At 43.4% G+C, this 15334-nt stretch overlaps 1 protein-coding gene across 3 annotated transcripts in view; it reads right to left on the bottom strand.

Annotated features, from left to right (window-relative positions):
• Nucleotides 1–14418, bottom strand: part of SLC22A3 (solute carrier family 22 member 3) — a 29761-nt gene extending 15343 nt beyond the window's left edge. For 2 of the 3 annotated variants that reach the window (XM_071549405.1, XM_071549406.1), the window contains exons 1-3: nt 13700–14418; nt 4117–4220; nt 2040–2194 (exon numbers count right to left, since the gene is read on the bottom strand). In XM_071549405.1, coding sequence (XP_071405506.1) covers nt 2040–2194; nt 4117–4220; nt 13700–14113 — 673 coding nt within the window. In that variant the 5' untranslated portion in view covers nt 14114–14418. The remainder of the gene's footprint in view (nt 1–2039; nt 2195–4116; nt 4221–13699) is intronic. The other variant, XM_071549407.1, reaches the window with a different exon arrangement.
• Nucleotides 14419–15334: the final 916 nt, after the last annotated feature.

Genomic DNA, 15334 nt, shown 5'->3' with positions numbered 1-15334 from the left:
AACCTCTCCCTAAAGTCAGGCAGTCTGATCTGAGCTTTGAAAAATATTCCTTACTATTAAAGCTTGGACATTTCAAGGACACCATGGGTCTGTCATAAAACATTTTGCTGATTAGAGTACTTGCCAAAGTCTCAGGACAAGATTCCAATTTAAAATTCAGCCATATGCTTAGAAGTGAAAGGAAAAGCAGTTTCTGGTCCTTTCACTGGATCTTGGACTTTAGGTGCTCAGCAGTGAAACTTTGCCCAGACAAACAAAGTGCTTCTGAGCTTTAGATGCTAAGAAGGCTAGACAGGCATGTTTGCACATACATCACCATAGTGTTCACAGGTCTCACTGTATCTGTTTATATCTTATTGCAATTCTGCTCTCATTCACCTGAATTCCACCAGGAATTTTAAAAAGTTGTCACAGGCCTCACAGACAACAGCAATCAGACAAGTTTTTGTACTATATAATGATGTCATCACTGTGTTATGGATTATCACATTAGATTACCAAATGCCTCATTTTCTTTTTAAGTAAATCTGACATCCCACCTTTATTAGGATGCCTTCCTCAATGTCTTGCCTTTTCATGCCTTATGACTGCCTTTCTGAACCTGGAAGTTATTCAAGATGCCAAAACAATGAAAAGTAAGATTGCCATGTGAGGAGCTTCATTGTTACAGTCTGCAGACTGATAGATTATAATCCATCAATGATACTGTATCCCTGTTGTTTTGATGCTATTTATAAATAAGCATTCTTCCTTTTTCATTTTCAGGAAATAGTAATCCTAATATGGACCTTAGTGTCCAGCCTGACACTAAGAAAAGTTTCCCAGCTAAAGAATGAAAGCAACTCTCCAAGCATCTGTCATCCCAGTGAGGAAAAGCAGTTAACTTCTCTGAGCATCTGTGGAAGATGTTCAGACTCCGGCAAAATTGACCATGTCCCTGTTTGTGAATCCCATTTATTTGGGGCTTGCTCTGTAGATTTATATCATTTTGGTGATCTTCTATATAATAAGAAAACCTTTATAAATCATAGAATCATAGAATCATAGAATCGATTGGGTTGGAAAAGACCGCCAAGATCATCGAGTCCAACCCTTGGTCCAACTCTAGTTCATTTACTAGATCATGGCACCCAGCGCCACGTCCAATCTGTGTTTAAAAATCTCTAGGGATGGTGAATCCACCACCTCTCCGGGCAGCCCATTCCAATGCCTGATTACTCTCTCTGTAAAAAATTTTTTTCTGATATCCAACTTAAATTTCCCCTGGCAGAGCTTAAGCCCGTGCCCCCTTGTCCTGTTGCTGAGTGCCTGGGAGAAGAGACCAGCCCCCACCTGGCTATAACTTCCCTTCAGGTAGATATAGACAGTGATGAGGTCACCTCTGAGCCTCCTCTTCTCCAGGCTAAATAACCCCAGCTCCCTCAGCCTCTCCCCACAGGGCTTGTGCTCCAGTCCCTTCACCAGCCTTGTTGCTTTTCTCTGGACTCGCTTCAGCACCTCAGTATCCTTTCTGAACTGAGGGGCCCAGAACTGAACACAGTACTCAAGGTGTGGCCTCACCAATGCAGAGTACAATGGGAAGGATCACTTCCCTGGTCCTGCTGGTCACGCTATTTCTGATACAGGACAGGATCCCATTGGCCTTCTTGGCCACCTGGGCACACTGTTGACTCATGTTGAGCTTCCTGTCAATTAGTACTCCAAGGTCCCTTTCTGCCTGGCTGCTCTCCAGCCACTCTGTGCCCAGCCTGTAGCGCTGCAGGGGGTTGTTGTGGCCAAAGTGCAGGACCCGGCACTTGGCCTTGTTGAACTTCATCCCATTGGAATCAGCCCATCCAGGTATATGCTATTCCTTCACCTCTTAATTATTGCAGGACAAATGCATTAAATAGGGTGGACTTGGGTTACTCATCGTCTGCTGACTCCATGGCCAGTGCTTTGTTGCCAAAAAAAATATTATCAAGAGCAGAGGCAGCCAGACTGTTTGTAGTCCAAAAATTGCTCTTTTTCTAACCAGAAAAGAATATAAGAGCTCTCACCAATCACATAGCATGTCATCCAGGTTCCCTTGCCAAACACGCCTTGGAGAAAACGGAAGATCAAAAATACCGTAAAATTGGGTGCAAATGCCGCTATGATACCACATATCCCAACCCCGAGACAAGACAGCAGGTAGATGAGGATTCTGCCATATCTGTTGAAAAAGGAAAAGAAAGTGAAGATCATACAAAGACACAAAGGTTTTTCTTTTTTTCCCCTGGCAGTTCGTTTTAATGCTAGATCTGAAAGTGCCTTTTTGACACCAGCCTTTTCCAAAAGGTGGGTCCTTGGAACTTTGCAGTGCTGGCCCTTGGGATATGGGACTTTTCCCCTATCTTTATGTCACTATCTTTATGTCACATATTTTAAAACTGGTAATGTTCTCATCAGGATCCCTTTTACATTGCAAAACTGTTTGTCTTTTTGTACCTAAACTATGACCCATATGTTACAGTTCAGGTTTTTGATCAAGTTTGATCTGATCAGCTTTTTGATAAAGGGAACTTGTTGGGAATTTTTGGTTTTTCAAATTAGTCTCTTAATAGTAATTGTAACCAGCCCTGTGAAAGTTAGTAATTTCTTCTTTACCTACTCCATATGATTTTCTAGGGTTTGTTTAGGTTTAAATGTATCCACAAGTCTTGTTTCCCAGCAAGAAACAGAATTATGTGCCCAAGGTAAGACATAATTTAAAACAAAAAAATTCTTCTCCCTGTAGTTTCATGGCAACTGTGTCCTGGAACACAACTAGATCTTTTCTCCATTTTTTTTTATTTAAGTAGAAGAAACTGTGAAAACTGATGCAGCTGTTTATATTATATAAAGTATTTGTGACAGTATTTGTTTGTTCATTTTGTTCAAAAGGTTTCATGAGAAGAATTAATAAAGGACCAGAACCAGATTATTTTCAACCAGGTCCATTTAATTGAGTGCACTCAAGGAGACAAGATTCTAATGGTCAGTGCTGTCAATGCACAAATTCATAGCCCTACAGTAGTTTACATTATGCTTACTACACAAGTACTTCTAGACATATTATTTTAATAATTGTCTGTATTACCTCTGCTCTTTCACAGATCTTAAGGTGCTAGCATCACAATTGCCCAGTCAAATACTGAGCAAAGTTATCTTAAGCTACTGACATAGCCTCTTTTCTGCCTTGCTTATTCTCTTATTATTATGCCTCTTGTAAAGATGAGGTTTTCCTTGAAAGTTCAAAATTTGCCATCTGAGATGACATTATAGATAAGTCTGTAAGTATTTCTGCTCACAAACAAATGGTATTATAAATTATTATTACTATTAGTACAGATCTGAAAGAAAAATAAAACAGGCAGAAAGAAAGTATTTTATGAACTGAAGAAAAATGCTCTACCATTGAAATCATCAGTGGACCTCTCAGCCAATGCATAGGTTGACTACTGTTAAATAGCAGCACAAAGCACAAACTAGGCTCCGTTCTTTGCTCTCAGAGCAAGGTAAAGCTTATGGGAAGTTCCCACTCTGGAGCAGGTTAGCTACTCAAGCCTGAATACCATCCACATCTTTTCAATAAATCACAGAATTGATAAGTTTGAGAGGGACTTTTCCTTGGCTTCATCCAGCTCTCACAGAGTTGAGGACTGGTTGTCAGGAGCTATGCCCTTGGACATAATCATATGAGTCCAGCCTGTGAATGGAGGAGAGTTACCACACTAAGCCCCTTCCTTCTATCCTCAAGTAGCTACTTTCTTTATCAATGGTGCCTATTAAACATCCTTCAGTAAACATCAGGCTTCTTTTTTGTTTCTCTGTCCTTCTGCCCTTCCTGGGTCCAGATGTGCTCAGGAAATATTGGAAACCACAAGAAAAGCTTATTTCATGACATTTTAAGGTCCAAACAGGATTAGTAAGGAAGATCTCATAAAGTTTCCAGCCCAAATAAAAGAAAAGATCACGCTGTTTCTTAACACAGGTTGAGAATGATTATTCAAAGTGAATTAAACTTCCAAAATGTTGACACATACCTATTGCAGTTAATGCTGCAAGTGATTTCACCTCCCAGCAAACCAAAGGATAGCAGAGCTTATACTGTACCTGTCTGCAGCATAGCCCAGGACGAACGCACCAGTTAGAAACCCCAGATTGAGGATGGCCTGTGAGAGATCCAGCATCCAGGCATTGCCACACACAAGATCATACTGTGGAAACAAGGGAGAGGCATAAACACCCAGGTGGATCATTTGTCATCTGCAGGGCAAAACACTATAGAAACTGCATAGGTCCACATAGGAAGGGAAAGGAAAAAGGGAATGGGGAAGTTCAAATATTCTTGTTCAGCCGCAAGCACCAGTGGGCCAAGGAAGCTCAACCACAGCAAGCCTCTTAAACTGTCATGAAGATAGTGAGAGAACTCCTCATTGCCAAAAGGATGCTGTATTTCATACATCAGTTGTCCAGATGTGGAAAACAAATTGCTCCTCTGCAAACAGTGCTGTTAAATATGTTGCCAAGGCAAAGTAATAACTTTGTTTAGTGCAGAATTAGGGTCCACAGCTATTGCCAGTGAAAACATCAGCTTACATAGATGGTTTAATTATTTTTTTGAGTGCTTCTAGATAAAAGTAAAAACATGTGGTCTCTGGGAAAACTGAAAATATATCTCAGGCCAATTTCAGGCACATTGAATATATATTTTCTTGGTGTAGCTTTCCCAGACTTTTCTATTCCTTATACTGCAGCAACATAACTCCCTAGCACATTAACAGGGATAGGAATGGTGACATGTGGGAGCAAAAGCAAGGTGTAAGTGGTTATGGGGAAAGAAGCAATGAAAATAAGAACTAAAACAAAACTAAAACCAAAGAAATTCTACCGACAGCATGGCACTGGAAAATACTTTAGAGGTTCTTGGAGAATAAAGAAATACTAACCACTGCACATTCTATGGAAGTTGGGAGGTTTCGACCCATATCTGGGGTAATCTTTGGTACAATGAGGCCTCAGGAGCAAGGGAAGCCACAGGCAACAGAAGCTGCCACCATTTCCCCTAGAGGAAACCTTTTGCTTTCAGGCATGAGCTGTAAGAAATCTTTTCACCTCTAACAAGATGCTGGTTGCTGAAGCACACACAGCGTGCCACATTTATGATCACCAGCACATGTACAACATTAGTGCTCAAGTAAAGCAGATAATGATGTGGAGGATCAAAGAATATCACATGATGAACCAACATGGTTTTAAGTAGAATGCCAGTTATTGATACACTGCAAGTGGTTTATATATGGTCAAAGCTATGTGCTAATTGGCTATAGTAATTTTCACACCATAAAGCATCATTTCTTATTGGTTGTATTCCATTATCTCACAAGTCCAGTGTTTTGATAAAACATCCTAACAGTTCCCAGGAGACTCAAGAGTCTTGTGAGAAACTGTCAAGAGTTCTTGTGTGAAAGTCTGGGGAGTTGCTGGGAACTCCTGGGGAGTGATTTCTTCTTTACCACTCAGCAGCAGCTGTGCCTTTGTTTATTCTTTGCTGGTAGCTGCTTCAATCTCACAGGGTCCATACAGTCTGGATTGCTCACATGGCCATTTTCTGTAAGAAATCCCTCTACACTCAAGCACTGTGCTTGAATGGAGTAGCCACGGGGTAGGCCGGAACAATTAACAACCTCTTCCGTTGTTCACAGTTCTCCAGACTCTAAAATTTAGTGTCAAGAGCCTGAACTCCATCTCAGTCTGTCTGTGTGCTATAATGCCCACCAAGTGTTACATGGGCCTGAGATTTCAGTGTTGCCTACTCAGAACAAACAACCTCATAGACATCCCATCTCCACTGACTTTAAAAAAGGTCATGGTTCTGATGTCAGCCTCTTTACTCCAGGGAGCTCGACTGGACACCTTTCAACCAAGTCAAGCTATAACCATCTGGCTTCCATTTCTGTAAATCTTGAGCAAGAGTCGCAGAAGCCTCTGAGAGGAATAAAAGCTGCTTTCAGCTGTTATACTCGAGGGCTATTGCAATGCTTTCCTAAAATAACCTGACCACAGAGCAGCACTTTCAGATTTCAAATGCTGCTTAACTTCTTGCTTTTTGAAATTATGACAGTCCTGGCAAACAGTATCAATAGCTTTGGAAAACAGTGTTTTTTATGAGAATTACCTTTAAAAGAAGATTTTTAGAATGCAACACAATTGATTCTGCTGATGGCAGAGGGTGGGACTCTGTTTGACTCTCTTTCAAAGAATATATTTATTTTTTAAATCATTGAATGTCTCTTTACTGTAAACAGGCAATGAATAAACTGTCATGAAAGAAGGCAGGAGAATGGACACATGCCAGAAAGAAAGAGGGGAAAGCATCTTTAACCAGGAGGACTCTTTCATCTGCACAGCTATTTCCTATGATTTATGCAGCAGCCAAAACTAGCTCTTTGCTAACAATATAGTCAAACATTGTATATATTCTGGGAAATAGGAACATACAGAAAACTTCTAAGGAGCTGTGGGCTCTTTCTGAAGATTAGTGATAATACACTAGCTGTTTTATCCTAAGTTAGTCCTGCACTTCGTTATTTTCTAAGTATTTAAATAACTTCTGGTACAGATAATCCTTTTTGTTTGCTTGAAGTAGCATCTAGCATTTCAGTCGTCACCCCGATAATGTCTTATGTTTCATTTGCAAATACAACCTTTAGAGGGGAATGTAACCTTTAAAAGAGAATTGCACACCCTGCAGAGATCTTTTCTTTATCCAAGCTGCCTGTCAGACCCACTTCACTGCTTCAGCTATGACCTGCTTTAGTTGTGCCTGAAAGTTATCCTTAAATGCATCTCTCAGAGGAAAAGCATCTGCAACAATTTACCCAGGGTCTCAGACTGCCTCCAGTTAGTCAGTAGTCCTCCTGTATGACACTCCTCCAAAACACCCCACAGGTTCCTTGCTAGCAGTCTCCACAAAAGGTAGTGGCATGGTGCCTCCTCTAGCTTCTGAATCTTCATAAGCCTGTCCATACATGGGCTGATGCTTACACTTCCAAAAAATGCTATATTTATTGCAAAGCAGGGGTGTGAAGGGGGAGGAGGATATGCAAAAGCAAAGGAAAGCCTTATGTTTTTCTTTCCCTGATCTTAAGTCTTTTTGTTCATCTGGCTAGACCTAGACCCTGTTAACACCCAGCTATCCTCATTGCAATCGTCAAAGGTGATCTAGCTCAGCCGGCAGCTCCAGCTAAGGGCACATCCTCTTCCTTGGCATTGCTGTGCTCCTGGCTAAGCCTCTCACTGCACAAGTACAGGCACCCAGCACAGCCCTGCAACCCACCTCTGCATTCAGTTCTGCACCTATCTGTGTGATTTCTATCCACTGTATGGCACAAAGCATTGTGCACCTGAACACAGCCCCTTTCCATTTAGGGAGTTGACTAAAAAAGTTGCATTGCCCAAACTGATAAACAATTCCATTGACTGCTTTCCTCTTAGCCTTGGCAATGGGCTGCCACTGTAAGCAGAAATGAGGTTCTGCCAACAGGGACAGGCAGTGGGAACCAGATCCTTCAGGACATCTCTCTCTAGCGTCCTTAATAGACCTGGGGAAAACAGTTCCTTCCACCCTGCCAGCCTTCCAGTACAGGCAGTCATATTAGAAATACATCCTTGTAGTGAACATTTGCATACCTGCTAGAGGTTTGAACATCAATGAGAGGTTCAGATTTACAGAGGCACTGGTGTGCTTTGCTGATCTCTAAAGCAGCAGCAAACCACCCGAGTGAGATCTTTCTGGGAGAAGGAAGAGGTTTTGCACTGGTTCTATCTCATTAGTGGTGTAATTGCCGTAGGAAGGAGTGGCAACTGGCTAAGGTAGGAACTGAAGAAATGCTTAGACATGACTAATGACTGGGAAATACAAGGCTGTGGCAACTTCTCATTTCTTCATAACTTTGGCAGCAGCAGGAAAACGTTTTCCACTTTAGTTTGACATATAGACTAACCACAAACTTGTAATTCCTGATACTTGAGAGACCTTTATTCACCAAGCAAGTCCCAAAACACTTCAGCACAGGTATCTCTGGAGAAATATATTGCTTTAAATGACAACATGCCAATAAAAGCTCCTTCAAAATAAAGCAACTTTGAGGAGGAGTTTTTAAGCACTTTACTGCCTGCTACAATTAAATTTCACAATAAAGGATTAAAGTCTTTGCTCTATAAAGAGATCTACAGTGATTCCCAGGCCCAGTTGCAAAAGCATATTGAGAGCCCATATGCACATTTTAAATGTCATTCATACAAGTGGCCAAACAGAGGATGGTTTACCATTTGATTCCCAATGACAAACAGTGTAGGGAAATACTCACCCTTAAGGAAACCTGGGCAGATGCAGACTGTTCTTGTATGTCCCTTATTAGTTGCTGGACAGTTCTACTCCAGCAATCTTGTCCTCTGGCCTTTCAAACTGCTATCTTCCCCACATCCTTACTGCAACAAACCCCCCTGCAAGTGTATGCAGTGGAAAGGGAGAAATTACCTTCCTTTTTTTGTTAAAGCTTCTGTCAGAGGGCTAAGGGACAAAGCAACAACACTGTCCTTCTTTGTGCCTTTTTTCAAGCTGAGCACTTAACAGGACAAGTAGAGTCAGCCTGTACACTGCTGCCAGGGCACTGGGGCTCAAGCCCTGATGGACACATCAGCTTTGAAAGCTTTGCAGGTTTCTGTCCTGTACATGGCCTAAAGCCCAGCCTTACCTCTGTGTCCCTGCCACTCAGATCACCTCATTCACTCAGTGTCCTAGGAGAAAAGACCTGTTCTTTCTTTTTTCTTATGTCTCTCTAGGGCCAAAGCAAGAAGGAGGTAGAGAAACTCACCATCTCCCAAAGGAGGAAAAGCAACAACTGTTCTCAAAACAGTAAGAAAATAAAAAAGTGGCTGAAACATCAACCAGTGAAAGCAGGCTCAGTGGAAGTGGCAAAAACACAGGCCTAGTGGCACAACACCTGCGAGCAACTGCTCCAGCCACTCTCATACAGGGAAAGCTTAGTTAGAGCTTCATAAGTTATTCAGCAATTGCTGCTCCCTCTGCTCCTCTATCTGCCCTTTTCCCCTTTCCCTCCATTAATTAATTCCACCATGACAGTGGAAATAAGGCAGGGTACTGCAATGCCAATAAGAACAGTCACACTCGATCCACAATATGAGGATGAATTGCTTTGCTTATTGCCTTGGAGGAGGACAACAAAGGGACCAGCTGTGCTTTCTCCACCCTGAGTTTGAATGCCATGTTATATCCTTCTCTGAGGGACTCTAAAAGCTTGTATGGAACAAACATTATTGCTTTCCTGACAGGTTTCTCTGAAAATGCTGACTGTTATTTTCTGAGACGGCTGGTGAGCAGAAGAGCAAGAAGATTGATTCCCAGCAGGTGCATAAGCTATGTTCAGATGATCACTTTTCCACCTCGGACCTCACACTTTGGCAACAAATTACTACCAGGTCTCAAAATTGCATCATCTACAGTGTGAACACTTCTGCTGAACTGCTGTCAACAAAGGGTCTAATAAATGCTGCCTAAAACGTACCAGTTACTGGTGACTACATAGACTTCCCTCTTCCTTTCATCCACCACCACAGTACATTCCACCTGCAGACACAATTGCTCATATCCATGCCTCTAGGAGTCTCTAGACAAAAAATTTCTGAATAAAATCCCTTTTTACATTACTTCCAGCTGCCCAATCACAGACTGATAGATTTATCTCCACTGGCACAAAAGGACATAGTGCCAAAGCTCAGCAGTATTAAAGATCGGCGACTTCATCTTTAGTACAGTTTCCTGTGAAAGTTAGGATTACTGACTTCTGTATGTTCTGGGTATTTGTGTCCTTCAGAAGACTCACCCAGAAGGAGATGGCAGGCAACATATTTCCTGTTTCAAGGGTTACAGAGCTCAGGGAGTGAGCTGGGCTTCTCTCCAGGCCCCTGTGCCAGAGGCTGTGACCCCCCAGTCCACTACAGCCCACCAGCACCCTTCCTCTTCCTCCTTTTCCATCTGCTGCACAGAAACACAGCCCTTCCCTGCTCTCCTCTTCCTGTAAGAGCTGCTACTGTCACAAGCCTTCCCTCCCAAACAGTGTCAGCCACCTGCTATGACCAGCATCATTTCAGATGGCACCAGCTGCCATGGGCCAGGAACGGATTTAGCTTGATAATTACCCCCTCAGCCTTCCTCTCCAAGCAAAATCTGAGAAGCTGCTGCATTCCTGTCCTGTAGCTGATGCATGCAACACCATCTTCCAGTTTCACAGGAACATGTGAAAGATCTGCATAAACAAACTGGAGCAGATTGCTTTTGGCCAAAGTCATCTGCACAGGTCCACCACCTGTAACACTGCTGTGTCTTGAAACGATAGCTCAAAACCTTTGTGTCAACCCAAGTCTGGTTTGCTCACCTCTAATTTGGGCACCACAGTACTGAGCCATGTGTGCAGCACCAATGGACACCTCCTCCTCTGATCTGGATTGCCCTACAGAAAAGCCTGACAATGGAGCACAGAGACCCTCAGGCATGTCACTGCAGCAGTAGGGACCTACTCTCAGAGACAGATATCAAAAGATTTTGAAAGGGAATCTTTAACAGTGGCCTGTTGCTTGTCACTAGACCAAACTAACAAGTCCCTGTGTTGCCCCTGAAATGATTTCTTAATACAATTTGCTCTTGTCAAATATTGAAGGAGGAAAGCCCTGGTGCATTCTCTCAGCATGGTGCTGTACCCCAGCACTGAGACTCCAGAGTCCCATAGCAGCAAGTGATGCAGCAGGCACCCTAGGTGCTCCTTACAATGCAGTGTGTGCTTTCTATGAGTCAACATTCCCCTTTCTCCTTTGCTTCCTTCTGCTGATGTTGCTGTGAAAGTCTGCAGAACACAGCTAAGATGAGAGAGTGGCCAATTAGCAACATAAGTATGAATTCAGGTACTGCAATGCCAATCATTTCACAACTCCTCATAAATCAGTCCATCCAGCCACATGATTTAGCTTCTGAAGGGTGCTCAGAACTTTTTGCAATAGCCTGTAGTTTGGCTGCCAGACCTGCTGTGTGATATGACATCTTTTCCCAGAGCAGGCTTTACATGCCTGCTTTTGCCCTTTGCCTCCCCTGTCACAGTGCAAAACCACACTGGATCTGTGCCTGTCGTAGGCCTGGAAGAGCTCCTTCAGTACACTGACCTTTTTTTCCCTCTCCTCTCTCTTTATCACCGACATCACGAGTATCCATGAGATACTCGTGTAACTCGTCCTTTAAACTTTGGCTGCCTAGTCCCTTCCAGACATAAAGTGCCAGAAATCTTAGTTGAAAGAAACAGAGACATTTCTGCACACATGGAAAAAATAAAGCATTTATAAGTAGATGGATGAGGAAAAACGTCTTTGGTGAGCTGATTAAACAGAGCAAAAAGTGTGCCTAAATTGAGTCATGGTTTGTTAGAGACTCAGTTGAGAAAAAGGAGACTAAAATGAATCTGGCATTTAAATTGTCTTTGCTGGATGAATAACTCATTAACAAGATATCAAGCTCCTTTTAGTAGATGACCTCAAAGCAACTGAGCCAGGACCTGCATACCACAAGCTTCCTTTTTAGATGAAGTCGAGCATTGTGGGATGTGATTTATCCATGCTGCAAAAGTGGGAAGAGGTTACAAGTGCTGCAGGTCATTGCCAAGCACTCTCCATCTGAGGTGCACCCAAACCAGCAAGAGTCCCTCTAGAAGATGCAGTGAGACTGATGGTGGGACCTGCTGCCCTAGCACAGGGGAGAGACAGTCCCAGCCTGTCATTCTTTGCAGACTATTACTCCATGGTTTTCCCAATACACACATTCAGGAGCAGAGGTGACAAGTGTTTCCCCTAGTATCCCTTCATCTCTCCTCCCTCCCCTGCAGACGAGAGGAAGACAGTGCAGGTGGGCAAGGTATTTGTCTGGAAACATTGAACCTTTCACTTCCATTTATTGCTGCAACACAACCAATTTCCTTATTTCTTACTTGTACCCAATGGCTCATTGCTGCCAGAAAATCACAGTGATTTTGTTAGATACAGAAACTGCTGCCATAAACGGACTCTGAGCACAATATTATTGACACAACCTACATGCTTTCACCTACAGCAAGACTGAAGGGGGAAAAGAAAGTAACAACAAAAGAAAACGAATCTCTATATTTTTATTTTTGAGGTCTAGCTTCTCACAGTCGCCTAGCAGAGGGAGTTTGGAGGCAGCAGAATAAACTTCTCACGACAGTCGCCTTCCATAGTTTGCTCCAGAGCCAGGTTGCAGCTTCCAGGCAGCATTTGCCCTCCTGCCCACCCAGCCCTGATTGCCACTGCCAGCACACAGGCAGAAATATATCATTAGTAGGGACCAAAGTTTGACATCAGCTCCCTGAATGTCATATGTGACCCTCTGAGCAGCCTTGATTTCAGCGAATGCACACAAAAGCCAGTCTGAACCTTTGCTCAAGGGCCAGTGCCAGTCAGGTGCTCTGACTTCTCTTCTCCTGAGCTAAAGCTACTCCGGCTGCACATGGTGCAGAAGGAGTGAAGCTGCTGCTCTCGAGAGCCTGAAGCCTGCAAGCAGATAAAGCAGTCCCAGATGGATGGGAGAAAAATGGTGAATTGAAAAGTCAGGATAGGCATCTCATTTCAATTCAGTTTCTCAGGGCTTTGTCTGCTCTACCCTGCCACGTGTTTTGGAGGACACAGCTCTAGTGCAAGTACCCAGTTAAAAACCACAGCAGGAGGCTCATGAGACAGAGAGGAACCAGAGCCTTCAGCTGTACTGACACATTTTGCAGTACGCCTTGATGATTTCCGAGCCAATTCTTCCAAGCACATTGCCTTTTTCATCACTGCCTGAGTGACAATTACTGTCAGGATGACCTTAAAATACACAATTCTAGTGTGCCGACTGTATTTTGGAGCCAGACCACAGCACATTCACAGCATGATTACAGATTACACAGAGGATCTCCTAGGAAAGCATCTTCGATTGCCTTTGGAGCTTCATGAAAAAAACACTACGTTTGCCAGTGCTTACCATTAGTGGTAAGAGCCTGTGGTTCTCTGACATGGACATTTAGGAAAATCTTTGGGCAAAAATGTGAGTTTGGGTTTTTTTCTTTAGTAAGTGCAATCATTTCTGCCAACTCCCTGACAGACTGCAGAAGGGCAGTCTGCCATCAGTTGTTTTTTATCACCTGCAGACTTAAACATTGAGTACTGGAAATACAGAGAACAGATAATGTACACTGATTCAGGTCATCGAGTGCATTTGGAGTTTACACCACCAAAGCTTCTGGCCCAACACTGAGCACCAGAAGCCTCAGCTGCAAGGACTTAATTCTTTGTTTTAATCTGACATTCTTCTAGAGAGAGAGCAATCTCTGTGCAGGGTATTTGCCTTTGCATGGAGTGCTTTGCTCTGGGCAGCCACCTTTTACATCAGTTCACCTGTTCCCTAAAACTTGATGATGGCACTTGATCATACACATTGTCCTGATTTGCTTGTGACTCAAAATGGAACAAGTCCAGAAAGGAAAACCAACGACCCTCACAGTGGCAATCCCATTTTACTGCTGGAATCCCACACCAGGACAGAAGCCACTAATTAAAGGATGAGGGTTTTCCTTACCTCACTGATGACAGATGAGTGGGGCTGTTCATATACCCAGTTATCATGGCAGGTGGCGAGTGGCAGGTTGCCAATGCTGCGATTGCCATAGTGGGCAAGCGGGCTGGCACAGCTGATGGAGGTATCCCATGCAACATCCAGCCTCTCACACTCGCCGTTGGAGGACTTGTTCTCCAGGTGCAGGGGCAATACTGTGAAGTTTCGTTCCTCTTCCAGTGTCCAGCCACATCGTTTACTTAATTCAGCTGCTCCAGGGATCCTGCACCAGAAGTTGTCTGGTGTCCGCCCAAGAAAAACCACACTGGCAAACAGGGAAGAAAAAGTTATGCCTGTCTGGCTAAGGAGGAAAAAAACCCTCTTTTGAAATCTTCCAAATTCCCCAGCTTCCTTCAAAACCTCATCAAAAGATGGCATTGTGTGAGGTGATCCGTCCACTTCCAGCAGCCTGAGAGATGGCAGAGTTTTCTTTCGCACTTCGCATCAGCTGCTGGCACTTCCTATAAACGGGACCGTGTCTCCTGCCCTCGCTCCTCATGTGCACACACACATGCAGAGACACTCACAGCGACAGACACGCGGGTGTGCCGCCCTGCCCGTAGCATGAGCGAAGCGGAGCGGGGCACAGCTGCAGGCGGGCATGCAAGCACCCCAAGCACACACAAGGAGACTCAGGGCATGTCAAGTGGCACAGGGCTTGCACATAGACGGGGAGGAGAGCTAAAGAGCACAAACATGTTGTAGGAGAGGAGGGGCGGGCATTTCCTATTCATCCCGAATGTTAAACAGATTATGTAATTAAGCCAGTTAACTCCTTAGGGGCCAGTGAGCTGCAAATGCCAGCTCCCACCGTGGCTGTGATAAATTAATATGTGCAAGAATAAAGCAGAGAGTTAAAGGGGAAAGAGCACAGAACCTGTTGCAAAAAGCAGCAGTGAGTGATGCAGGCTCTGCGAGATGGCAAGGGCAGGAAGAGAGTTGTTTCAAAGAGACTTTTAGTCTTTCAATAAATAGAAATTAATACCGTGGCAAAGTTTCATTACTTCTCCAAAGCACTATTTCAGCATCTGTACAGATTTGATTTGCAAGAGTCGTTCCTTTCTGTAGTGTAAACAAAGTGAAAGTCACAAACTGCAACAGTGGAAACCCCAGAATTTTTTTAAAGTTTTACCTACCTGTTCAAGAAGGCTTTTATATGACCGTGTTAATTTTCATTTCACAAAGTCTTTCAAATATTTAAAAGAGAAATGACATTGTTTCTTACTCAAAAATTAATGGAAAACAAGTTATTTCACTCTTTTACTCAGCTGTTTGTTTGAGGGTAGGGAGAAGGGTGCATTTTGTGTGCATGTGAGCATATCTTGTGCAGAAGCCCCTGAATCAAATCAGTTATGCAACCCTGGGTTTTTTGGGGCTTTGCTCAGGATCATGAGGTCCATGGCCACTCTATTCTATTGTAAGAAGGAGCAAAGGGGTAATACCTACCAAATATGTCTCCTGCAATCCCTTGTCTCTGATTACCTATAGATTTGAACACGGGTGTCTATGGTTTTGAAGCAAAGCACAATTTCTAAATCAGTTAGACCCAGATCAAGGAAGGATTTGATTACAATACAGGCTATCTCACATGAGCTTTTT

Source organism: Pithys albifrons, chromosome 2 (assembly GCF_047495875.1).
Source record: "Pithys albifrons albifrons isolate INPA30051 chromosome 2, PitAlb_v1, whole genome shotgun sequence".
In the NCBI taxonomy this organism is placed as follows: domain Eukaryota; kingdom Metazoa; phylum Chordata; class Aves; order Passeriformes; family Thamnophilidae; genus Pithys; species Pithys albifrons.
Note: the sequence above shows the minus strand (reverse complement) of the source record. Positions and strands in the feature narration are given on the sequence as shown.